The following is a 27,076-nucleotide window of genomic DNA, read 5'->3' as shown; positions in this document are numbered from 1 at the left end:
TAGCAATCCAGGGTCTCTTCTGGTTCCATCCAAATTTTAGAATTATTTGTTACAGCTCTTTGAAAAATGCTAGTGGAATTTTGATTGGGATGGCTTTGAAATTATAGATTGCTCTAGGCAGTATAGACATTTTAGCAATGTTTATTCTTCTGATCCATGAGCATGGAATGGTCTTCCATCTTTTTGTCTTCTTGTTTTTTTCATGAGTGTTCTGTAGTTCCTCGAATACAGATCCTTTACCTCTTTGGTTAGGTTTATTCCCAGGTATCTTATGGTTCTTGGTGCTATAGCAAATGGAATCAATTCTCGAATTTCCCTTTCTATATTTTCATTGTTAGCATATAAGAAAGCAACTGATTTCTGTACATTGATTTTGGATCCTGCCACATTACTTAATTGTTGTATGAGTTCTAGTAGTTTGGGGTTGGAGTCTTTTGGGTTTTCCATATAAAGTATCATGTCATCTGCGAAGAGAGAGAGGTTGACTTCTTCTTTGCCAATTTGAATACTTTTTATTTCTTTTTGTTGTCTGATGCTATTGCTAGGACTTCTAGTACTATGTTGAACAATAGTGGTGACGGTGGACATCTTTGTCGTGTTCCTGATCTCAAAGGGAAGACTGTCAGCTTTTTCCCATTGAGAATGATATTTGCTGTGGGTTTTTCATAGATAGATTTTAGGCAGTTGAGGAATGGTCCCTCTATCCCTATACTTTGAAGCATTTTAATCAGGAACAGATGCTGTATCTTGTCAAATGCTTTTTTCTGGATCAATTGAGAGGACCATGTGGTTCTTCTCTCTTCTTTTATTGATTTGTTCTATCACATTGATTGATTTGTGAATGTTGAACCACCCCTGCATCCCATGGATAAATCCCATCTGGTCATGGTGGATAATCTTTTTAATGTACTGTTGGATCCTATTAGCTAGGATCTTGTTGAGAATCTTAGCATCCATATTCATCAGGGATATTGGTCTAAAATTCCCCTTCATGATGGGATCTTTGCCCGGTTTGGAGATCAGGGTAATACTGGCTTCATAGAGTGAGTCTGGGAATTTATCTTCTGTTTCTATCTTTTGAAACAGCTTCAGGAGAATAGGTATTATTTCTACTTTAAATGTTTGGTAGAATTCCCCAGGGAATCCATCAGGTCCTGGGCTCTTGTTTTGAGGGAGGTTTTTGATCACTGCTTCAATCTCGTTACTAGATTTTGGTCTATTCAGGTTGTCAGTTTCTTCCTGATTCAGTTTTGGAACTTTTTAGGTTTCCAGGAATGCATCCATTTCATCTAGGTTGCTTAACTTATTGACATATAACTGTTGATAATAATTTCTGATGATTATTTCTATTTCTTTGGTGTTAGGCATAATCTCTCCCCTTTCATTCATAATTTTATTAATTTGAGTGCTCTCCCTTTTCTTTTGGATTAGTTTGGCCAATGTTTTATCGATCTTATTGATTCTTTCAAAGAACCAGCTTCTAGTTTCATTGATGTGTTCTGCTGTATCTCTAGTTTCTATCTCATTGATCTCTGCTCTAATCTTGATTATTTCCCTTCTTGTGCATGGGGTTGGCTTAATTTGGTGTACATTTTCCAATTCTTTAAGGCGTAAGGAGAGCTAGTGTATCCTAGATTTTTCAGCTTTTTGAGGGAGACTTGGATGGCTGTATATTCCCCCTTAGGACCGCCTTTGCCATATCCCATAGGTTTTGAACTGATTTATCTTTATTCTCATTGGTTTCTATGAATTGTTTAAGTTCTTCTTTGATTTCCTTGTTGATCTAAACATTCTTAAGCAAGGTGGTCTTTAGCTTTCAAGTGTTGGGATTCCTTCCAAACTTTTTCTTGTGATTGAGTTCCAGTTTCAAAGCATTGTGGTCTGAGATTACATAGGGAGTAATCTCAACCTTTTGGTATCAGTTGAGCCCTGATTTGTGACCCAGTATGTTGTCTATTCTAGAGAAAGTTCCATGTGTGCTCAAGAATGAATATTCGGCTGTTTTAGGGTGGAATATTCTGTATATATCTATGAGGTCCATCTGGTCCAATGAGTCATTCAAAGCTCTTGTTTCTTTATTGATTTTCTGCTTAGATGATCTATTACTGAGAGTGGCATGTTAAGATCCTCTACTATTAATGTATTCATATCAATATGACTCTATCTTTTTTAAAAATTTTATTTTATTTTTTATTTTGTATAAACATATATTTTTATCCCCAGGGGTACCGGTCTATGAATCGCCAGGTTTACACACATCATAGCACTCACCATAGCACATACCCTCCCCAATGTCCATAACCCCACCCACCTTCTCCCAACCCCCCTCCCCCCAGCAACTCTCAGTTTGTTTTGTGAGATTAAGAGTCACTTATAGTTTGTTCCCTCCCAATCCCATCTTGTTTCATTTATTCTTCTCCTACCCCCTTAACCCCCCATGTTGCATCTCCACTTTCTCATATCAGGGAGATCATATGATAGTTGTCTTTCTCAGATTGACTTATTTCGCTAAGCATGATACCCTCTAGTTCCATCCACGTCGTCGCAAATGGCAAGATTTCATTTCTTTTGATGGCTGCATAGTATTCCATTGTGTATATATACCACATCTTCTTTATCCATTCATCTGTTGATGGACATCTAGGTTCTTTCCATAGTTTGGCTATTGTAGACATTGCTGTTATAAACATTCGGGTGCACGTGCCCCTTCGGATCACTACGTTTGTATCTTTAGGGTAAATACCCAGTAGTACAATTGCTGGGTCATAGGGTAGTTCTATTTTCAACATTTTGAGGAACCTCCACGCTGTTTTCCAGAGTGGTTGCACCAGCTTGCATTCCCACCAACAGTGTAGGAGGGTTCCCCTTTCTCCGCATCCTCACCAGCATCTGTCATTTCCTGACTTGGTAATTTTAGCCATTCTGACTGGTGTGAGGTAATATCTCATTGTGGTTTTGATTTGTATTTCCCTGATGCCGAGTGATATGGAGCACTTTTTCATGTGTCTGTTGGGCATCTGGATGTCTTCTTTGCAGAAATGTCTGTTCATGTCTTCTGCCCATTTCTTGATTGGATTATTTGTTCTTTAGGTGTTGAGTTTGCTAAGTTCTTTATAGATTTTGGACACTAGCCCTTTATCTGATATGTCATTTGCAAATATCTTCTCCCATTCTGTCAGTTGTCTTTTGGTTTTGTTAACTGTTTCCTTTGCTGTGCAAAAGCTTTTGATCTTGATAAAATCCCAATAGTTCATTTTTGCCCTTGCTTCCCTTGCCTTTGGCGATGTTCCTAGGAAGATGTTGCTGCGGCTGAGGTCGAAGAGGTTGCTGCCTGTGTTCTCCTCAAGGATTTTGATGGATTCCTTTCTCACATTGAGGTCCTTCATCCATTTTGAGTCTATTTTCGTGTGTGGTGTAAGGAAATGGTCCAATTTCATATTTCTGCATGTGGCTGTCCAATATTCCCAGCACCATTTATTGAAGAGGCTGTCTTTTTTCCATTGGACATTCTTTCCTGCTTTGTCGAAGATGAGTTGACCATAGAGTTGAGGGTCCATTTCTGGGCTCTCTATTCTGTTTCATTGATCTATGTGTCTGTTTTTGTGCCAGTACCATGCTGTCTTGATGATGACAGCTTTGTAATAGAGCTTGAAGTCTGGAATTGTGATGCCACCAACTTTGGCTTTCTTTTTCAATATTCCTTTGGCTATTCAAGGTCTTTTCTGGTTCCATATAAATTTTAGGATTATTTGTTCCATTTCTTTGAAAAAAATGGATGGTACTTTGATAGGAATTGCATTAAATGTGTAGATTGCTTTAGGTAGCATAGACATTTTCACAATATTTGTTCTTCCAATCCAGGAGCATGGAACATTTTTCCATTTCTTTGTGTCTTCCTCAATTTCTTTCATGAGTACTTTATAGTTTTCTGAGTATAAATTCTTAGCCTCTTTGGTTAGGTTTATTCCTAGGTATCATACATTTTTGGTGCAATTGTAAATGGGATTGACTCCTTAATTTCTCTTTCTTCTGTCTTGTTGTTGGTGTAGAGAAATGCAACTGATTTCTGTGCCTTGATTTTATATCCTGACACTTTACTGAATTCCTGTACAAGTTCTAGCAGTTTTGGAGCTGAGTCTTTTGCATTTTCCACATACAGTATCATATCATCTGCGAAGAGTGATAGTTTGACTTCTTCTTTGCCGATTTGGAGGCATTTAATTTCCTCTTGTTGTCTGATTGCTGAGGCTAGGACTTCTAGTACTATGTTGAATAGCAGTGGTGATAATGGACATCCCTGCCATGTTCCTGACCTTAGCGGAAAAGCTTTCAGTTTTTCTCCATTGAGAATGATATTTGCAGTGGGTTATTCATAGATGGCTTTGATAATGTTGAGGTATGTGCCCTCTATCCCTACACTTTGAAGAGTTTTGATCAGGAAGGGATGCTGTACTTTGTCAAATGCTTTTTCAGCATCTATTGAGAGTATCATTTGGTTCTTGTTCTTTCTTTTATTAACGTGTTGTATCACATTGATTGATTTGCGGATGTTGAACCAACCTTGCAGCCCTGGAATAAATCCCACTTGGTCGTGGTGAATAATCCTTTTAATGTACTGTTGAATCCTATTGGCTAGTATTTTGGTGAGAATTTTTGCATCTGTGTTCATCAAGGATATTGGTCTGTAGTTCTCCTTTTTGATGGGATCCTTGTCTGGTTTTGGGATCAAGGTGATGCTGGCCTCATAAAATGAGTTTGGAAGTTTTCCTTCTATTTCTATTTTTTGGAACAGTTTCAGGAGAATAGGAATTAGTTCTTCTTTAAATGTTTGGTAGAATTCCCCCGGGAAGCCGTCTGGCCCTGGGCTTTTGTTTGTTTGGAGATTTTTGATGACTGTTTCAATAGCTTTACTGGTTATGGGTCTGTTCATGTTTTCTATTTCTTCCTGGTTCAGTTGTGGTAGTTTATATGTCTCTCAGAATGCATCCATTTCTTCCAGATTGTCAAATTTGTTGGCGTAGAGTTGCTCATAGTGTGTTCTTATAATTGTCTGTATTTCTTTGGTGTTCGTTGTGATCTCTCCTCTTTCATTCATGATTTTATTTATTTGGGTCCTTTCTCTTTTCTTTTTGATAAGTCTGGCCAGGGGTTTATCGATCTTATTAATTCTTTCAAAGAACCAGCTCGTAGTTTCATTGATTTGTTCTATAGTTTATTTGGTTTCTATTACATTGATTTCTGCTCTGATCTTAATGATTTCTCTTCTCCTGCGGGGTTTAGGGTTTCTTTCTTGTTCTTTCTCCAGCTCCTTTAGGTGTAGGGTTAGGTTGTGTACCTGAGACCTTTCTTGTTTCTTGAGAAAGGCTTGTACTGCTATATATTTTCCTCTCAGGACTGCCTTTGTTGTGTCCCACAGATTTTGAACCATTGTGTTTTCATTGTCATTTGTCTCCATGAATTTTTTCAATTCTTCTTTAATTTCCTGGTTGACCCATTCATTCTTTAGAAGGATGCTGTTTAGTCTCCATGTATTTGGTTTCTTTCCAAATTTCCTCTTGTGACTGAATTCTAGCTTCAGAGCATTGTGGTCTGAAAATATGCAGGGAATGACCCCAATCTTTTGATACTGGTTGAGACCTGATTTAGGACCCACGATGTGATCTATTCTGGAGAATGTTCCATGTGCACTAAAGAAGAATGTGTATTCTGTGGCTTTGGGATGAAATGTTCTGAATATATCTGTGATGTCCATCTGGTCCAGTGTGTCATTTAAGGCCTTGATTTCCTTGTTGATCTTTTGCTTGGATGATCTGTCCATTTCAGTGAGGGGAGTGTTAAAGTCCCCTACTATTATTGTATTATTGTTGATGTGTTTCTTTGATTTTGTTATTAATTGGTTTATATAGTTGGCTGCTCCCACGTTAGGGGCATAGATATTTAAAATTGTTAGATCTTCTTGTTGGACAGATCCTTTGAGGATGATATAGTGTCCTTCCTCATCTCTTATTATAGTCTTTGGCTTAAAATCTAATTGATCTGATATAAGGATGGCCACTCCTGCTTTCTTCTGATGTCCATTAGCATGGTAAATTGTTTTCCACCCCCTCACTTTAAATCTGGAGGTGTCTTCGGGTTTAAAATGAGTTTCTTGTAGGCAACATATAGATGGGTTTTGGTTTTTTATCCATTCTGATACCCTGTGTCTTTTGATTGGGGCATTTAGCCCATTAACATTCAGGGTAACTATTGAGAGATATGAATTTAGTGCCATTGTATTGCCTGTAAGGTGACTGTTACTGTATATTGTCTCTGCTCCTTTCTCATCTACTACTTTTAGGTTCTCTCTTTGTTTAGAGACCCCTTTCAATATTTCCTGTAGAGCTGGTTTGGTGCTTGCAAATTCTTTCAGTTTTTGTTTGTCCTGGAAGCTTTTAATCCTTCTATTTTCAATGATAGCCTAGCTGGATATGTATTCTTGGCTGCATGTTTTTCTTGTGTAGTGCTCTGAATATATCATGCCAGCTCTTTCTGGACTGCCAGGTCTCTGTGGATAAGTCTGCTGCCAATCTAATATTTTTACCATTGTATGTTATAGACTTCTTTTCCCGGGCTGCTTCCAGGATTTTCTCTTTGTCACTAAGACTTGTAAATTTTACTATTAGGTGACGGGGTGTGAACCTATTCTTATAGATTTTGAGGGGGTTCTCTGCACCTCCTGGAGTTTGATGCTTGTTCCCTTTGCCATATTGGGGAAATTCTCTCCAATCATTCTCTCCAATATATCTTCTGCTCCCCTCTCTCTTTCTTCTTTTTCTGGAATGTCAATTATTCTAATGTTGTTTCAACTTACGGTGTCACTTATCTCTCGAAATCTGCCCTCGTGGTCCAGTAGCTGTTTGTCCCTCTTTTGCTCAGCTTCTTTATTCTCTGTCATTTGGTCTTCTATATCGCTAATTCTTTCTTCTGCCTCATTTATCCTAGCCGTGAGAGCCTCCATTTTTTTTAAAAGATTTTATTTATTTATTTGACAGACAGAGATCACAAGTAGACAGAGAGGCAGGCAGAGAGAGAGGGAAGCAGGCTCCCTGCTGAGCAGAGAGCCCGATGCAGGACTCGATCCCAGGACCCTGAGATCATGACCTGAGCCGAAGGCAGTGGCTTAACCCACTGAGCCACCCAGGCGCCCCGAGAGCCTCCATTTTTGATTGCACCTCATTAATAGCTTTTTTTATTTCAACTTGGTTAGATTTTAGTTCTTTTATTTCTCCAGAAAGGGCTTTTATATCTCCCAAGAGGGTTTCTCTAATATCTTCCATGCCTTTTTCGAGCCTGGCTAGAACCTTGAGAATCATCATTCTGAACTTTAGATCTGACATATTACCAATGTCTGTATTAATTAGGTCCCTAGCCTTCGGTAATGCCTCTTGTTGGTTTTTTTTTTGTGGTGAATTTTTCCGCCTTGTCATTTTGTCTAGATAAGAGTATATGAAAAAGCAAGTAAAATACTAAAAGGGTGGCAAAGACCCCAGGAAAATATGCTTTAACCTAATCAAAAGAGAGCCCAAATCATGAGGGGGGAGAAAGGGGATAAAAATAGGTTAAGAAAGAGAAAAAAAAAAGAAACAATTTAAAAAAGAAAACGAATAAAGAAAACATATTATATATATATATATATATATATATATATATATATATATATTAAACTAGTTAAAAACGTTAAAAAAAGGGTAAAAGTTTAGAAAAATTAGCAGAAGAAGAGAGAAAAAAATTGAAAAAGAAAAAAAAATTAAATTAACTGCAAGACTAAAGCATCATGGGGAGAAAGCCATGAGTTCTGTGCTTGCTTTTTCCTCCTCTGGAATTCCACTGCTCTCCTTGGTATTGAAACTGCACTCCTTGGTAGGTGAACTTGGTCCTGGCTGGATTTCTTGTTGATCTTCTGGGGGAGGGGCCTGTTGTAGTGATTCTCAAGTGTCTTTGCCCAGGTGGAGTTGCACCGCCCTTACCCTGGGCCGGTCTGAGTAATCCACTCGGCTTTGCTTTCGGGAGCTTTTGTTCCCTGAGCGCTTTCCGTAGAGTTCCGGAGGATGGGAATGAAGATGGCGGCCTCCCAGTCTCCAGCCCGGAGGATCCGAGAGCCCAGGGCGCCACTCCTCAGTGAGCCCTCAGAGAACAGCGCCCAGTTACTCCCGTCACCCTGGCCTCGGGCCGTGCTCTGAGCTGACGGAGCCTGCGACCGGTTCAAGGTAACCCCGAGCTGAGAGCTCACTCCTCAGCTCTGTCTCTGTAGCCAGCCGGCTTCCCCATTCTAATACCTGTAAGCTCTGCAACACTCAGCCACCCCTGATCCTTCTATGACCCTGCAGGACCTGAGGCCACGCTTACCCCACGTGGGCTTCACCCCGGTTAAGCCTCTGGAGCGATGTCCCTCAGCAGAACAGGCTTTTAAAAGTCCTGATTTTGTGCTCCGTTGCTCTGCCACTTGCCTGTAGCCGGCCCCTCCCCCCGCGGTCTATCTTCCCGTCGCTTTGGAGTCACTTCTCTGCCAGTCCTACCTTTCAGAAAGTGGTTGATTTTCCGTTTGTAGAATTGCTGTTCTTCTTCTCTTCAATCTCCTGTTGGATTTGTAGGTGTTTGCTACCTTTGGATAAGCTATCTGATCTCCTGCTACCTGAAGTAGTCTCAGCCTGCTATTTCTCCGCCATCTTGACTCCTCCCCCAATATGACTCTATCTTGATTAACAGTTGTCTTATTTAGTTGGCTGCTCCCATATTGGGGGCATAAATATTTACAATTGTTAGATCTTCTTGGTGGATAGACCCTTTCAGAATGATGTAGTGTCCTTCTTTATCTCTGACTACAGTCTTTAGTTTAAAATCTAACTTATCTGATATGAGAATCACTACCCCAGCTTTCTTTTGAGGTCCATCGGCATAAAAGATGCTTCTCTATCCCTTCACTTTCAGTCTGGATGTATCCTTAAGTTCAAAATGAGTCTTTTGTAGACAACATATGGATGGATCCTGTCATTTTATCCAATCTGCAACCCTGTGCTGTTTTATGAGAGCATTTAGGCCATTCATGTTGAGAGTGATTATTGAAAGATACATTTTTATCGACATTATGTTGCCTGTGAAGTCCTTGTTTCTATAGATTGTCTCTGTAGATTTCTGTTCTTTGACACTCTTGGGTTCTTTTTTCTTTTATAGAACTGCCCCCCCCCTTAATATTTCTTGTAGTCCCAGCTTGATGGTCACATACTCTTTTAAACCTTGCTGGTCTTGGAAGCTCTTTCTCTCTCTATCCATTTTGAATGTCAGCCTTGCTGGATAAAGTATTGTTGGCTGCATGTTCTTCTCATTTAGTGCCTGAATATGTCTTGCCAGCCCTTTCTGACTTGCCAGACTTCTGTGGACAGGTCTCATGTTATTCTGATGTACTTAAGGAATCTCTTCCTCCAAGCTGCCCTCCAAGGCTCTTGTCTAAAATTAGGATCCAAGGGTGCCTGGGTGGCTCAGTCGTTAAGTGACTGCCTTCAGCTCAGGTCAATATCCCAGGGTCCTAGGATTGAGCCCCACATTGGGCTCCCTGCTTGGCGGGAAGCCTGCTTCTCTCTCTCCCACCCACCCTGCTTGTGTTTCCTCTCTCCCTGTCAAATAAATAAAATCTTTAAAAAAAAAATAAGGATCCACGAGTTTCACAATTAAGTGTCTTGATGTCTTTCTAGATTCTTTGATTTTGGTGGGTGTTCTTTCTGCCTCTAGGACACGAACACTTGTTCTAGTCCCCAGATTGTGAAAATTTTCATCCAGAATTTATTCAACTATATCTTCTAGTCTTCTCTCTTTCTCCACCCCCTCAGGGATTCCAATAATTCTGACATTGGAATGTTCCATGGCATCATTTATTTCTTTATTTCTGTTTTCATGACTTCTAAGCTGTTTGTTCCAGGGCTCCTCCTGATCCTTTTTCTCTATCAGTTTGTCCTCGAGATCACTAATTCTATCTTCTGCCTCAGTTACCCTAGCTGTTATTTAGATTAGATTGGATCTCATTGATAGCATTTTTAGCTTCTACCAGGTCGGCTCTCACTTCTGCCTTTAGAGATTCTATGTTGTCACTAATGGTTTTCTCCAACCTAGCCATTGCCTGAATAATTGTTACCCTGAATTCCCTTCTGACATACTGTTTATGTCCATATCCAATAGTTCTGATGATGAGGGCACAGTCTCTGAATTTTTCCTCTGTTGGGTGTTCCTCCTCCTAGTCATTTTGGTGAGAAGTGGTTGAGGGGATGTGTAGCTGAATATATCAACCATGATCCAGGCAAGGTGCACCCTGGAATGCTTCAGAGCAATCGGAAGTCACCACCAAAAAAAAAAAAAAAAGAAAAGAAAAAAAAAAGAAAAAAAAAGAGACAAAGAGAGAGACAGAGAAAGAAAACTCAGCCAGAATGAGCCCCAAAAGTATGATTTATATGGTATATAAACAAAAATGGACAAAGAGACTGACAGAGTAAATGACAAGAAAAAAAAAAACCCAGCCAAAATGAACCCCAAGAATAAGATTTATATAATACCAGAACAAAACATACACAGAAACACTGACAGAAGGAAAAAATGGGAAGGTGGTTATAAATCCTCGGTGTGGGCAAGGTAGGTTATTTTGGTTCTTCCTGGGTGTATCTAGATACCTTTGTTAAAGGACTCAACTTTTCAGATAAAGGGAGATTAAAACTGGTTTTTATATAAAGGTAGTATTGATTAGGGGAAAAGGATTACCTTGAAGCTTGTATCTACATGTATATTAAAAAGAAAAAAGAAAAACAGGTATACGTATGCAAAAAGTTCAAGTTAAAAGTTTATTATGGAATATGTTGTATTAAACCTCTAGTTGTAATGGTAAGTAGGTTAAAAAATTAAAACAAGAATCATGAGAACAAATTTAAAAAAATAGTCGTATCTATGAAATATATAGGTTTTAGGGCAATACTGTGAGTTTAATATATTGTTTTCCCCTGATCTTGGGGTTTTACAGTTTTATGGGGACCTTGTGGTAGTTGTCCTCTCGTTTTTTCAGCTGGCTTTCTGGGAGAGGGGCCTGCCCCATGTTTTTCAGTCAGTCTTGCTTGGGTTGAGTCCTCCTACTCCCTATAAAGGGGCTGGGCTCTGTTGAAACCAGTTTTTCAGGCTTTTGTTCTCTGGAGGTTTTGTTCTTTGGTGGTTTTTTGTGGATTTTTGGAGGTTCAGTGGAAAGCAAACTGTTGCCCAGACCTCTGTCTCAGAGGGAAACCTCAGTCTGCTCCCCTCTGGGTGGTCCAAAACACACAGACTCCCACTCTGCAAACTCTGCTGAGCCGTCAATCTCCCACAGGCAGTGCACGTCACCAGCCACAGTCTCAGGGTCGCCTGAAGCACCCACTTGTCTCTGCACTCTGTGCCCCTAAAACCACAAGTGATATTGGTCCAAGGAGCCCACTTCTGGTGGCTACTTTTGCTAGGACTGCTGTCTGGGGTCCAGGCCCACTCAGGGTGTGCTCAGATCCCTCTATCAAGCAGGTCTTGGAAGGCCACCACCAAGGGATCCCGACAGAGATCGCGAAGGGTTCTCTCTTGCGTGAGTGTCCCTACCCTGGGTGGGTCCTAGAGACCTCCAGCTAGTGCACACACCAGGCTCTCTCAGGTGCAGGTGGGGAGTGCACTCTGACCCCAGTTGAACAGTGCAGGCAGAGCACAAAAGGTTCTAGAGAGCATTGGGTGGCACCCACACCAGACTCTCCCACATGCAGGCGGGAATGCGTCCAGCTGAGCGGTGACTCAGTGCCCAGCACAAAGCTGAGGGCTCAAGGACCAGGAACTGAAGGCTCCACCACACTCTCTCTGGAGTGAGTGGTCACCGGCAGTGGCCATCCTGGGTCCATGGGTGTAGGCCCATGCCTGCGACCAGGTGCCCCTTAAGATCTTTTGCTCTTTTTGAGTGATTTTTTTTTTTTTATCCAGGCTCCAAGGTAATGCTGCTCCCCAACCACAGGGCACTTTCATATTGGGGTATTACTTTCCAGTGGGTCACTTCTGGTGGGTCCCTTCCCCTTCTGTTTATCCTCTGATATCAGTCTGAGCATCTCCACTCTGCTTTACCTCTCCACTGGCATCTTCTGCCCCCATAGAGATCCAGAAGTGTATAATCCTACATCTCAGGCTGGTTTCATGGGTGTTCAGAGTGTTCTGGTAGATATGTAGCTCACTTTAGGGGACCGGTTGAAACAGGTTTTCCTATTTCCCTGCCATCTTGCTCCTCCTCCTCCAAAGTGATTTATTTAAGATCATTAGTTGATTTGTGATATGTGAAAGCATTTTAGAAAAGAAGCATAATTTGGGTAAAGTTATTACTCTTTCTTCAGCATTTTTAGGGCTAAGATTGAGATATCAAGGAATTGTCAAAGAGGATAAAATCACATCAAATTCTTAAGACCCCAGGGCATGGTATTTGTTAGATTTTGTTATAAATTTTAAGGTATTCTTATGGGGGGAGTAATGCCCTTTTAATGTAGTCAAAATCTATAGAGGTAATTTTTTTTTTTTTACTTTTGCACAAATAACATAGTGTTGAATAATTGTGTAGTGAGATTATGCCTATTCTACTTCACTTGTCTTTAGAATCTTTGACACCTATGTTAATTCCTCAATGCATTTTCTCACCTTTGCTACATACATTGAAAATCCCTTTCTCCAGCAATGGTTTAATCTTCCATGTGGAAACCACGTTCTATACCTTTTTTTGGTCATGTGTCTTTCAACACAGCATCTGGTACCATACTAGAAATTTCAAGTGTTTAGTAAATAATTTGTGTGTCTTCTTTTGGCCCACTAATTCCACCTCTGAGAGTTTATAAAAGGAATTGACTGGAGATATTCCCATCAAGTTATCAGCAAAGATATCCATTGTAGAATTATTTATATTGTCAAAAATATGGGAAAAAACTCTGAATCAAATTGACTATATAAATCACGATTTAATTATGAAGACATTTAAAATAAGACATTTAAAATAATTTTGTACAGAGATAGTTCATAAATTTTTTCAGTGTGTCCTTAAGTGCAAAAAAAAATTATAAAGCAGTATATACAATGATTTAATGTTCCTAGAAATGTATATGAGTGATGTCCACTGATAGCTGAACCAAAGTATGTGTAAATGATGAAGTCTCTAGTCATTTTAAATCTTGGGGTATTTTTTTTTTCCTACAATGAGTAGTAATAAATCAAGAGATATTTTCCTTAAGGATATGCAGTTAATTCAGAAAATAAATTTGTATCTTGTTAGAAAGCTTCACTACCCAACATTTTTGTACTTTCTATTTTGAGTACCTCTGCTGTGAGCTCACAAAATCCATGATAAACATTACCAGTAATCCTCCAATCTTTCATCTAAGACAGAAAATTATTAGTAATTCTGACTTACTAACAGACAACTGAAGTTGCTAGTTATATTTTTAAGACTGAAATAAAATTAGAACCATGTTCACAAATTTCAAGAGTCGTACAAAAACCACAGAATTTTAAGAACCAATTTTTATAGTAAGGAGAATTAACTTTGGAAGTAAGTAGATCTCATTTTAAATCTTGGCTCTGCCACTTGCTAGCTTTATGGGTTTGTGCATTTACATTTTGTAAATGATTGGCTTGTGAATTTTAATGGGATTATATATGTAAAGCACCTGGTATAAAACATGAAATACAGTTAAGAGCTTAATAAAATACAACTTTCACATGTAGCAGCAACAGCAACATTCTCATCAACTATGCTCCTTTTTATTTAAAACAAATGCTTTAATTGGATAAATTTGACCTGTAATCCTGTATAAATTTAAGTTATACACACATTACTTTGATACATTGATATAATAAGGTTGCAACATTATCACTTTATATACTTATTGTACAATAGTACTGTCTATATTCAATATACTGTACATTAGATCTCTGTGGCTCAATACTCATTTTGTGTCTGTATCCTGAAACACCATCCATTTTATCCCTTCAGCCCCCATTTCCTGTTAACCACCATTTTTTTTAAACATGTTTGACCTTTTAGATTGTACATATAAGTGCTATCATTTAGTATTTGTCTTTCTCTGACTTATCTCGCTTAGTATAATATGCTCAAGGTCCATCCATATTGTTGCAAATGGCAAAATATCCTCCTTTTCATGGCTGAATAACTTTCCATTGTGTATATGTACAGCTCTTTTATTCATTGATCCATTGATTGGCATTTGGGTTGTTTCCACATCTTAGCTATTGTGAAGAATGCTGTGTTTAATGCTGCGATAAACACGGGGGTGCAAAGATCTCAGCAAACTCGTTTTCATTTTCCTTGGGTATATGCCCAGAATTAGAACTGCTGGATCATATGGCAGATCAATTTTTAACTTTGTGAAGAGCCTCCACGTGTTTCCCACAGTCGCTGGACTAATCTACATTCCCACCAACAGTGGATGAGGCTTCCCTTTTCACCATATCCTCAGCAGCACCTGTTGTCCCTTGCTGATGACAATCTGTGCACCTTTTAAAGTCCCTGACAGCACGATGTCTTCATATGCTGTGTTGTCAGTTAGGGCTAGTTCCCAGGGCCATACTTGCCAGCTGGATGGCAGGTAAGGTGGAGATTCAGTGCAAAGATTTAGTGGTGCTACTTGACTCAGAGAAGGACGAGGGCAACTCTGCCTTCAAAAGTCCAAAGGAGAAGTAACTGAAACTGAAGTGGGAGTTCTAAATAGTGAGCATGGTGGCAGACTGGCATTTTTCCACTGACAGGAGTGATCATGAATTAGAGTGCCCAGCTCCCTAAACATGCTCAGTGTATTTCCATCAATGATGAGCTTTAGTTCCACCAAAGACACACTATTTGCTCTTTAGCCCTCTCTTTTGTTTTAACTTCATTTCCTGGAAAATTAGGATAATTCAGTTTTTCACATACACCGTGGGACTTAATCACCTAAGGAATATAAAGCATTCTGACCACATAATATTATACAGGCATAAAGAATATTATGAATGGGCAGAATGTAATGGACTCAGTAGATATTTTCCCAGAAGGCAGAGCTCATACTCATTCCTACCTGACGTGAAAACTCTTGGACGCTCGTTAATCATTGTCTGTGGAACGGAATTAGCACATCTAGAAAGCTACCAGATGCCAGTTTCTCTACACTGATATGTAACATTTTGCCCATTAAAATTCTTTCGACAGAAATAAACTTCAGATAGAAAGAAAGGTCCTTCAGCACTCATTGTCTCCTCTACTCCAGAACTGCAGAGACTCTGATCAATGGAACAACAGTTTCTAGTGTCCCTGGAGCTGTGAAATGCATTTTCGTGTCTCTTGCTGCTGTAACTTAGTAATTCATATCAGCACTTGTATTTGTAAATCACAGAAGGTTTATCTGATGGCCAGAGTGCTGGGGAGAAGGGCGCACCTTTTGTCAGAATCAATAACCTGTACTTTAGGACCCAGTGTCTCCTTGTGCCATTATTTAGTTCCTAGGCTGGAGATCGCCTCTGCCCTCCGATGTTCAGTTCAGTTTTCAGGGCGTGATATCTGTTCATTTTCAAGCACATAAAAGTCCTATATGGTAGGCCTCAGCTTAATAAATAATTTCTTAAGATAGTAAGTGATTTTCTTTCAGTTTGTTTACTAAAAGGTATAGCACCTGATTTGAGACAGGCTTCTAAGAACTGTACAGAATTGTATGGCCTTATGCTTTTGAGCTAATTAATAAATAAAATGAGGTGATATGATTTTCTAGAGAAGAGGAAATGTCAGTGGCTATATATTCAGAAGACTTATTTTTTACTAAATTCATTTTTTCTGAGTTAGACACTTACAGAATCTTTTAGACAAAAGCATGCAAAAGGCACAAACTGTGACTTTGAGAAGTTCTCGCTCCTATGGGGCAGCACCAGCAAACAGACTGTCACCAGAGAGGGGCTAATAATGCCATAATGAAGATGCAAGCGTGGAGCTTTGGGCGTGGGTAATTCCACCTGTGGTAGCGATGTGGGATAATGTATTACTAAATTTAATTCAGAAGTTAATCTAAAATATTTGGCAAATACCAGGAGACCTGGGTAGCTCAGTGGATTGAGCAATGGACTCTTGGTTTTGGCTCAGGTCGGGATCTCAGGGTCATGGGATCCAGCCCCATATCGGGTTCCTCACTTAGCACAGAGTCTGCTGGAGAATTCCCTTTCCCTCTTCCTGTGCCCTGCCACCCCCCCCAACCACTCACACTCACTCTCTCTTCCAAACAAGTAGATGAAGGCAAATATGTTTTTTTAATGATATGACCGTCACCCTGGTAGTCATTATTTTTGCATTTTCTGTTTCAGAGACGCCCAAGCAGATGGCCTGCAATGAAGTTTCGAAGAGGTTCGGGTCATCCTGCCTATGCTGAAGTTGAACCAGTTGGAGAGAAAGAAGGTTTCATTGTCTCAGAGCAGTGCTAAAATTTCTAGGACAGAACAGCACCAGTGCTGGCTTACAGGTGTTAAGACTAAAAATTTGCCTATATCTTTAAGATGCGCGCGCACACACACACACACACACACACACACACACACACACAGGAGCCCTAAGCTGCTATAGCCTAAAGGAGATGAGATTTCTGGACAAGCCCAGCCCTGGAAAGGTAAAAGAAAAACTAAAACCTATACAAGGTACCACTGACCATTGAATACAGAATTCCCTAGTGGAATGACATTTTATAGTTCACTCAGAACATCTCCTGTGGACTTCTCAGAAGTACAAGATGACAGTGCTATTGGCTTAGGTGCAGGGTTGCAAAGGGATCGAGAAAAAGACAATAATAATAAAGCTTTAGTTCATGAGGGATCTATACCTTTGGTTCAAATATTCTTCTCTGATGTCTCAAAGATAACTGTGTTCCAAAGCCTGAACCCTTCCTCTCAAAAGAGCAATGATGAATGTTTCAAGATTGCTAAGAGAAACAGCTTGTGCAGGAGCAAAAAACAAACCTAAAATAAGAGGTTTTCTATCTTTCCACCAGACATGTGGCAAAAGGATTTTGTTTTTCTGGTCTAGATCCACTTGTTCGGACAAGTTCATTATTTTACAGAAAGAATCTTTTATCTGTGCCTACCTCTCCCTTGTTAATGAGTGTCCTTTCTACGTGCTGCCCTTTCTGTGGCTGCCAAACTCTTGGCTAAGGGTTAGAAGAGAGGGAGTGGCACAGGAGATTTTCGGTTCTCCTGCCTCGGAATAAAACACTTCATTTGTTTTTTAAGATACATTGCCTACGTTTTCCCAACTATCAAATCCTATGAAGCCACAGTTGCTCTTGGCTGAAGGAAACAATACAAAGAGTCCCTTAATCATTTTGGAAGCAAAAACATTAAGGGATTCTAAACATATTAGGGGGAAGGGGGTTGGGTTTGTTTGGTTTTTTTTTCTTTCTTACTTTGTGCTGTTTCAGTACTTCAGACCCATGCCATTGTTGATTCCTGTCTACGAAGCCATTCAAGTCGGCATATCTCTGGTGATAAAAAAGAATGAAAGAACCCTGCTGAATCATACAGTAATTTTCTTTAAAGCACATAGTAGTTACATAAATATATATATAAATATATTTTTGTTTATAACTAACACAAGGCAGGCTCTTGTGACTCAAAGAGTGCATTTGTCATCAAGACAAAAACAAATGCGAGATGCGTTACTGCATACTTCCATAGAGTTGTAAAATAATCCTTAATATTAGAATATTTTTATGTCACTTAGCAAAAGTGGTTCCATTAGTCGCAGTGCCAATCATTCTCCTGCCTAGTTGAGCCACTTTTTCATTCCTATCAAACCCTTCCCTCCCTGGCTAAATAATGCAGGTGCAAAATGCTCTTTAGATGGATCTGACATTTTGCCCCATGATCATAATCCAGATTTCAAAACTTCTCCACGAATGAGGAAAGGAAAGGCATCACTTGAGGAGGAAAGTGGTTAATACGTACACTGAGCTCCCAGCGTTTAAATTCAGGTCCTGTGTGTACAAGTTCCTCAACATCTCGACCCATGAAACTGACATCCTGTGCCAAGACGCTGTAGATTCTTCTAGGGGACAGTGTCCAACATTTGCAGATTCAGGTATCAAGCAGCAGAGATGTCTTATAAGCAGCTCTTTACTAACAGCTCAGCATCTGTATACAGTGTCCACACTGCACACCATCGGTCTACTAACAGTATCCTATTTTATCTTCACAGTTGTCTGACATAAACTAGTGCCGTCTTCCATCACGTATATTTTGCTTTACATTTTTAAATACCTGATGAGGTTAGTAATTTTTTCCTAACCTACTTAGTTAATAATATCAAAAAAGGACAAAAAAAAAAAAACTGACAAGGCGATTGAAGGATGTGATGACAATCTGTGGTATCTGCATTCAGTTTGTATGAAGTATCCCAACTTATTTCTTGTGGAGTAGGTTTGGTCAGATTAGCAATAACCAAATGACTTGCCAATGTACCTGGTGCAACTGGTATTCTACAAAGACATAAAGAACACATAGACGATTCCTTTTAGGATAAGATGATGCTTCTTCCACTAGCTCTTGTGATAGGTGTGGCTTCCAATAGCAGTTGATTGACAGCTATATAAATCTTGTGTATATATCCAACTCCTTACACAATTCTTTGAAGTTGTAATGTTGTCTGTCTTTCTTCCTTCAGAGCTCATCTTCCACTTTCTATTAAAAGAATTGGCAATTCTGGAAATGAATAAACAAGAAAGACATAAAACTGAATTGTTCAGTGAACTAACAGCACCTAGCAATGGGGAAAACTTTTTGGAAGTGTGAGAACCCTTCCTAATGAGAGTAGGAGTTGAAGGTGGTAAAAAGTTTCTGCTGTCTATGAATCTTTTAGTGGTAAGGGGAAAGGCTGGCTAATCCATGAAATTTTTTTTTCCATGAAATTTTTATTCTATTTTATATTTCTCATTTGTTCCTGGTGCCCATTTACTGCAAAGGGGGAGCAAATGTACACCTTGTTTCTAGAAATTCGGAATGGACATTGATGCTTTGGACTTTACATACATTACATATTAGAAAGGGTACATCTGTACATTACTTAAATACTATGAACATAGTACAGAATAACAGTTTTAAAAATTAAGAATGGCAAAGGAACACATACAGACTTCTGAAGAAATCTGATACACGGTGCTACAGAGGAAATAACATTTGGTATGAAGGTCAAGAAAAATGTCTTAAGCCATCCAGATGGCACTGACCACAATGTTGGTTTGGTTTTGAAGTGTTTAGACTTTAAGATACACTAACAAACAGAAAACTAAAGATAAATAATAAAGTACAGTTTACCTCCATTATTATTTTAGTTTGTGATACCTAGAGCATTTACTGATCTCTCTCACATGGAGCTTCTAGAGTTGTGCCATCCAGTATCCTTTCCACAAACCAAATTTGGCTATTTAAATTTAAATTAATTAAAATTAAATTTTAAAAAAAGCCACTGAGTTCTTCAATCACTAGTCACATTTTGAATGCTCAATAACCACATGTGGCTTGTTGGCTTCCATATTGAACAACACAGCACATTCCCATCATTGCAGAAAATTCTGTTATACAGTGCTGTAGAGTAGAGGTCTTTTAATTCCCTCTCCTTGAACAAAAGGGAGAAGGGAGAAAAAGAGAAGATTTGGTAGTTCTTGGGCATATCCAAGAGTTTTTTATCTCAAAGAGGCAACATGCTCTAATGAAAAGAATACCAGCTGACACAGCTTTGACTCTCCACTCCACTATGTTATCTTAGGAAAATCACTTTAACTTCCATGACTCTCAATTTACAATTTTGGAAAATAAAAATATTTTTGCTCTGTCTTCTTTGCAAGGTTATTATTATGCAGATTAACTAAATGTACAGATGTATAGGCTTTTAAAACCTTACATCACTGTAACCCATATAAAGCCCAGCCTTGGTCCACTCTCAGCACAAATTTGCATTCAGAGGAAGAAAAGTCCATCAATCCTAAAAGCATTCAAAGACAAATCAATAAAAAATTTTCTTGAGAAAATGCCAAAGGAGAAATTGCTCGATTTTCCCCCCATCTTAATATTTTCTCTTAGTATTTCCCCTCTGTCATGTCTCTCCCAACTTTGACTCTACCACCATGACAGAGTCCCTATGTGTATGCTGCTTCTAGTTCAATTCCTTATTGTGCAGAGTCACTTAGACTCTCTAGTTTCTTTTAATTTCCCAGTTAACTCTTCACAGCAAAGGCAAGCCCAGGGGCTGACCAGGAGGCTTCTCTTTAGAAGGAAATACCTCTAACATAAATAATTTCAAATATTTATCTCTGCAACACAAATCTAAAGGCCCGCTGTATTAAAATATAAAAATACAAAAATACATGGAGCTCAATTTCTAAACTATAAAAGTTTACAAATGCAAATGAGGGGATTACTATTCTTTTAGATTATACTAATATGCAGATAATATATAATGTAATTAGTATAATTTATTAGTTTCTGCAGCCAAAAGTTCTTACATTATTACCTTTCCTGCAGGAGTATAAACTTAGTTATGTCCTCTAGAGTCTGTTGCCCATTTGAGAAAACGTTTTGCCAGAATCCATACCTTGATTCAAGAAACTTTCCTTCCATGATAAGAAATTAATATTTAAATAAGACTGAGAATAGATCCTATTATTATGGTTATTCCTCCTGTGAAATGTTATTTTGCTTGGTATTTCTTCAGGCATTTTTCAGATATTTTATTACAATAAGCTTTACTAATTCCCAAAGATTACTCTAGCTCTTACTTTCCCTATCCACCCCATATTTTGGTATCAGCATCCATATGCCAGAATCATGGCGAGTCATCTAACCCAAGCTCTTCATGTTACAGATCAGAAAACTGACTCCCAGAAAGATATGGTTATTTTTCCAGTGTCAGAATTGGGTCTTGATCTTAAAACTCCCTTCTGGTAATTTCTGTTACCATTTTTCTTGCCTATACCCCTTCATCATCAGTTAAGACCAACCAAGCAGCTTAGAAGACACAGTCCATCTGAAGGCTAACTTTATCTGTAGTATTGACTCTTCTTAATATAGAATAATATAGAACTTTGGACCAATCTTCCTCTGTCATGTTCATAAGAATAGTACCATCTTTATGACAACCAGTGATTTCAAGTTCTAGCCATGACAGTGTCTTTATTTGGTTTTGCATGCCCTTCTCCCACCTACCTGTGGTCATCTGTGAGCAACACTATTTTTTGTCATTTAAAATCATTATACGTTTGTTTCATTTCTTCCCAAATACATCTGAAAACTAAGAATCTTCATAGCATATTTTCTTACAACATATATAATCACAATTTTTGTTTTTTAAACCATTTGAACATTTTTGCCCTAGGAAGGTTTTTTTGAGCAAATATTATGAGGTCTGTGGCATTACCTATTCATATTACCTTGTGTTTATAAAGCACTTTACCTTTTGTGGAGCACTTTGATTCATCCCTTTATTTGTTCACTCATTCAGCCACTCGGTTTACTTAAATATTTATTGAGCACCTACTGGAACCAAGTTCCCATGCTGGACCTGTGGTATATAGCAATAAACAAACTGAGAGATCAGGCACATTGAATGATAATTGTAATATGATAGAATCCTCAAGCACAACTTCGCAAGTAGGTCAGATCAATATTACTCTATCCAATTTCCAATTCCAATTGTCTTAATCCTTAGATAGGGAACTATCAGGTATTTGCCTGAAGAATGTTTCAGAAATACAACATATCACTGGGCACCAGTGCTGTTTGCTCTGTTTTAAATGGTTTGTAAGTTTCATTCATGAGAACAAAAAGTGACTCATCCAAAGTTGTCCCTGACCCAGGAGGACTTCCCAGGTCACTTGAACTTTTTCTGACTAGATGTGACCATTCACTTTCTTGTGCCAGTATTTTCTGAATGTTCAACATCATAGATTTCAGGTATTCCAAAAACACCAATGTATCAAAAAAGCATTTGCACTTTAAATGTGTGTGATCATCATGTCGCTAATTAGACTGCCTCAGCCATTCTCAACCTCAGCGCTGTTGACATTTTGGGTCCCCTAATTCTTTGTGGGGTGGGAGGGTAGGGTGGAAATGCCCCCATGTATTATAGGGCATATATGAGAGCTTCCAGGCAGCTTCTGTTGGTTTTATGCCAGTAATGCTCGCTCTCTCTCTCTCTCTCTCTCTCTCTCTCACACACACACACACACACACACACACACACAGTGACAACTAAACAGGTCTCCAAATACTTCCAAATGTCCCCAGATTGGGATTGGGAAAACTACTGGATTATCTAATAAGCAAAATATATTAGGAGAAAAAAAAAAGAAATGTTTCACTTTCACTTGTCGCTTAAACTTTATGGTAGTTCATTTTTGTTTTTTATTTATAATAAGACTTGGAATCATAAACTCTTTGAATTAGAAAGGATGTAAAATCACTACTTCAGTTATAAGCCAACATCCTCCTTATCTATTTCCCCATCTCTCAGGTTTACAAATTTATTGAGAGAAAATCAGAAGATTGGTTATCTCTGGAAACTTAGAAATTGTTTTTTTCACAGCGAGAGATAAGGCTGTTGGGTAATTATGTTTTGCTGCTATAATAGTAGGTGCTGTGACGTTAGTTTCGGTGTGGGGACTCAGGATCATACAACTTCAGTATCACAGGCTCTATTTTGAGGAGTTTCCTATCAGTCATATCACACAGCTACAAATCTTGGTCCTTCATCTTTGCCTTCAAAATGCACATGGAAGTTGAAGTTTGGTACATCGAATTTTAAGTATATCTGGATGAGCTTTCTATGTCTGATATTCTGATATTTCTATTTCTATACCTGTTTTTTTTTTATGGTCCTTCTAGCATAAAAAATTACCGTCTCGAGCAATTGAAAATTGGAAATTTCTGAGTGGGGATATTTAAATCTGTCAAGCCAAAGCTCCTAACGATTTGATGTGCCTTATGTCAGTTCTCCTGTTAGATCAGTGCTTTTCTGGGGGTAACTGTGAATCAAGTGAGTCGCACTTATCTTTATACTGCACCAGTTGGAAAGCTTGGTGGAGTTTTACAAAGAGAGCCACTCAAGAATATATTCCCAGAAATAACAGCAAACCCTCAACTGGAATATCGGGCCTCCCCTTAATCCCTTTGCTAACCAGACTTTGTGAGCATCATAACCATTTATTACAAGTTGCTACTACGCCGACACAATTGAAAGCCTTGATTACAAAGCCTATAGAATATTGAGGAGCTCACACAGAAAGCACTGTTGAAAGACAATCCTAGAAACCAGAAAGTTTCAGCCGAGGAGACCCTCAGTGTGTCTTCTCTACCACGGTCCTATCAGACAGTTTGATGTTACGTAACATTTTGATTAAGCTGATCTTCTAATTTCGTCTGAAATTGGAATGCATCTGCCTGCTTGTAACCGGACATAACTTTTAAGCCATCCAGCTGCCACCGCTTTCCCAGTGATGATTCCAAAGAAGTAAAATGGTAATTTTTGTAAGATAGTAATTATTCAAGTAAAATCGCATAATTTCTTGAATCACTTCTCCCTGACACGTTTATGAAGTACATCATCTTTGGCTTCTCACTAGTGCATTTATTATGAATGACTGAATTATGTCTAAAGAAATAAATGCTCAAAACTCATTATTATAAGTGAATTTCCAGATCACTGTTGACACTAAAAGATTCTGTGATTTTAAATCCAGAATAAAAGACTGGGGGGTGGGGAATAATATAAATCATATGCTGGTCCTCATCTTTTTCTAATTTCTAAAATTTACTAACATTTGAAGATTACGAAGAAAAAAATCTCCTAATGGAATAGAGCAAAAATTTTTACATTGGAAGATAGTGATATGTTTGTTTTGATTCTGGTTGAAAATCTCAGTGATTTCTCTCATTCCCACTGATATGTGGGAAGTCTCTCTCTTCCCTAGCACTACAAAAACGATATATTCATGACCAAAATATCACTTACTGATGATGCAGCTATAAACTTTTGTGCCTGTTGCATAGATATGTAGCATGAAACCTGTTTTAGAAGTTTGCTATGTGGGGAGAGGTATAAACGTAGGAGTGGGTGGGTAGATAGGATCCACAGAAAAATTAAAGATTGAAATATGCTATCGAGCGAAAGTTTCACCTTCTTCAGAGCAATGTACAGATCAATAGTAGACAAAGATCAGCTCACAATTAGGTCATTCAGACATTCAGACACTGGAGCACACATCCTGCCCATTAGCCTAGGACACAGGTGATATACAGAAAGTCAAGGATGTCCCCAATTAATCTGAAACTCAACCATCATCCACCTGCACTTCTCCTATGGCACAATCCTAAAATCAGGAAGGCCCCTGCTCTTGGAAACTGGGTTACTTATGGTTAAGTAAGGACCAAAAAGAGGCTTTTCCATTTATTTCCCTCTGACTTACAAGGCATGTGCTTTGGTTCCCTTGTACCAGAGACCATGAGACAGCCAACAACACAGAGGCAATAAAATACACTAAAAAGAAAATAAATTTTCCTGAGGAAAGGAGAAGGAAGGATACTTTCAACTGTGGACCCAGAGCTGAATCTCTGTGATGTTTGACCATCTCGGGACCAGATTCTTGTACTATCATCTGTGTCTACACAGTCAAGTCCAAGCAACCATTTTTAAGATGGTTTGAACAAAAACACGCTCAGACTGTCATATTTATAGCAGAGAAATAAAAACCCAAATTCAGTGTCCCCCCACTAGACTACTCTGAAAATACCCTCAAAGTGAAGTCAGAGTTTTCCTTGCTGAGACCTGTTAAAATCATTTTAGGGCAATGAATTAAGATTCTTTAGACACAGACATTTTGTGTGCATTGTAGCTCACTCTAAGAGCCCTAGCTGAGAAGGGGAAAGTCTTTTCATAGGCTGGTCAAAACAAATCTCTCATTTGCTTCATTTGAGACATTTGGACAGTGCCTGGGAAGTACATTATTTTCAGGGGAAAAAAAGAGACAGCCTTTTTTGCATGCCAGCTGGGATCATGGGAACTTCCAATGCCAGGAATTTACTACTGTTTCTGGTAATTCTGCTTGTAGTCATCTGCAGCGTTGAAGTGTGAAAAGAGAATAAGCTGGGCACCCGGGGGGCTGTCTGTGTTTTATGCCAGTTGCACCAGCACAGGGAATATTTTTAAATGCATTTCGAAGTGGGTAGAATTGTACCCTTTGTCAGAATCACAAAGCTCACTTTGGTGCTCCTGAAAGAAAACACGGGGGGGAAATCTGACCCTCTAAACCCAGTCAACCCCTACAAAAGGAAAGACTGTGTGGGAGAGCACAGCACATGGCAAGTTTGTTTCTCACTGTTTTTCCAAAGCCCCATACTCACATCAAGGACGTGTCTTTCAGGTGAAGGTGAATTTTGCAGAGGTTTTCCAGAATTTTGCTTTAATCCAGGGTTTGGAAAACTGAGCACTTTAAATTTACTCCAGTCTCTGGGCGTCATTCCTATTTCCTCTGCCATGTCAGTGAGACATTCTGAGCCCACATTCTTCCATGATTGAATAACGTACACATACTTCCTGATGACCTCACATTGACGTACCTGAACCTGCAAATGTAGAATGATTGTACATGAATTTGCACTAATGGTGTCTGGTAGCAGACGAGGTGTGACCTTTACTGAAACCGATGGTTTAAATTCAAGAATTCAGATGCTATGTACTTCTGCAAGCTTCCTGATTATTTTCATTGTAAGATTAATTACCTAAGTTTGAATGTATTTCCTTAGAGTTCATTAATTTGCCATCTCTTTTACCTGGGGATTGTTATGATTGCAATAAGTCATTAATGTTTTCCTCACACAGCTACTTAAACCAAGTTTTTCTGCAACTCTGGTTCTGCTTACAGTATGTGGGAAATCTTCATTTTTTTTTTTCCTAGTAAAAATTTTGTAAGAAAGTCAGTGTATTGACAGCCATGGTGACACAGTTCATCTTAAAAAGGTCTGGAAGCTGGTGGTGACCAAATGTTATCTGTGTTGTCTCTGTTGATTGCTATTTTCAGAATTAAACTCTGTTTTTCACTTACAGTTGGGGTCAACAAATTGGGGATTTTAGAAGGGGAGAAGGGAACAATTTGTGTAATACTGCTGTCATATTTGACTACATATTAAAAACAATAAATGATCATTTTGTTTTAATTTCTTAAATACTTTTATCCTGGTCTTTCAACGTACTTATGTTTCCTTTCCACTGCTAGTTTTGAAACATTTTACTTACAGAAGAAATTTTGCTGTGTCCAGAGGCACGGGCTAAGGACAAGGTAGAAAATCCTCTTGATTCTAACCTGCCCTGATACCAGCTAGAGCAAGCTGGAGAAAAGGAAGGACCTAGAATGTCATAGTGCACAGCTGGGTGGAGGCTTGGTTCCTGCCTCTGCCCCTCAGCACAGAGGCCCTGGTTGATTTCTAGAACAGACAGGTGGGACCTAGCTGCCCGTTGAACTCTTAAGTACTAGAATCAGTCAAGGTGCTTCCACTGAGCTCTTGACTTTGTCACTAGTCTTGGTTTGGGAGCTCCAGCAGTTTTCCAAACATATTACCAAAGGTTCTCTCTTATTCCATCCCCCTTGTTCTGAACTAGAAATGATGGTACCTCTTTCTCCAGGGGCTTCTGAATGTGTGCCCCAGCTAATTTATGCAGAACATCTGAAGAGAAATGTTCTGAGCTCCAAAGATCCTTTCCCTGGTTCATCACCCACTCTTCCTGGACCGTCCTTTGCACAAACCCAGGTGTGCACCAGCCTGAACCCAGGACTGGGAAGCAAATGCCAGAAGCTGCTGTGGGGGCTCCCAGTCAGTCCCAGGCATTTCTCCAGCCATTGCTTGGGGCAATTCAATAATGGTTTTTCAAGTCTTACCTCTTTATGGGTCTTCTGGGCTATATCGATGAAGCTTTAATAACATGGAGTAAATTCAGAACTGCGATTCTTTTTTTTTA

General features: G+C 39.1%; 1 protein-coding gene and 1 long non-coding RNA gene across 3 annotated transcripts in view; one reads left to right on the top strand and one right to left on the bottom strand.

Annotated features, from left to right (window-relative positions):
* PLXDC2 (plexin domain containing 2) overlaps nucleotides 1-26,286 on the top strand; it is a 489,244-nt gene extending 462,958 nt beyond the window's left edge. For both annotated transcript variants that reach the window (XM_047740347.1, XM_047740346.1), the window contains one exon: nucleotides 16,393-26,286. In XM_047740347.1, coding sequence (XP_047596303.1) covers nucleotides 16,393-16,509 — 117 coding nt within the window. In that variant the 3' untranslated portion in view covers nucleotides 16,510-26,286. The remainder of the gene's footprint in view (nucleotides 1-16,392) is intronic.
* Nucleotides 13,770-21,647, bottom strand: LOC125106385 (uncharacterized). The gene is made up of 4 exons (XR_007129314.1): nucleotides 21,521-21,647; nucleotides 18,022-18,774; nucleotides 17,481-17,555; nucleotides 13,770-14,946 (listed from the first exon to the last, which is right to left on the bottom strand). It is a non-coding gene; the product is annotated as an uncharacterized LOC125106385 (long non-coding RNA).
* Nucleotides 26,287-27,076: the final 790 nt, after the last annotated feature.

Source organism: Lutra lutra, chromosome 8 (genome assembly GCF_902655055.1).
Source record: "Lutra lutra chromosome 8, mLutLut1.2, whole genome shotgun sequence".
NCBI lineage: Eukaryota > Metazoa > Chordata > Mammalia > Carnivora > Mustelidae > Lutra > Lutra lutra.
The sequence above is the reverse complement of the archived record's forward strand: the minus strand, read 5'-3'. Positions and strand labels throughout refer to the sequence as shown.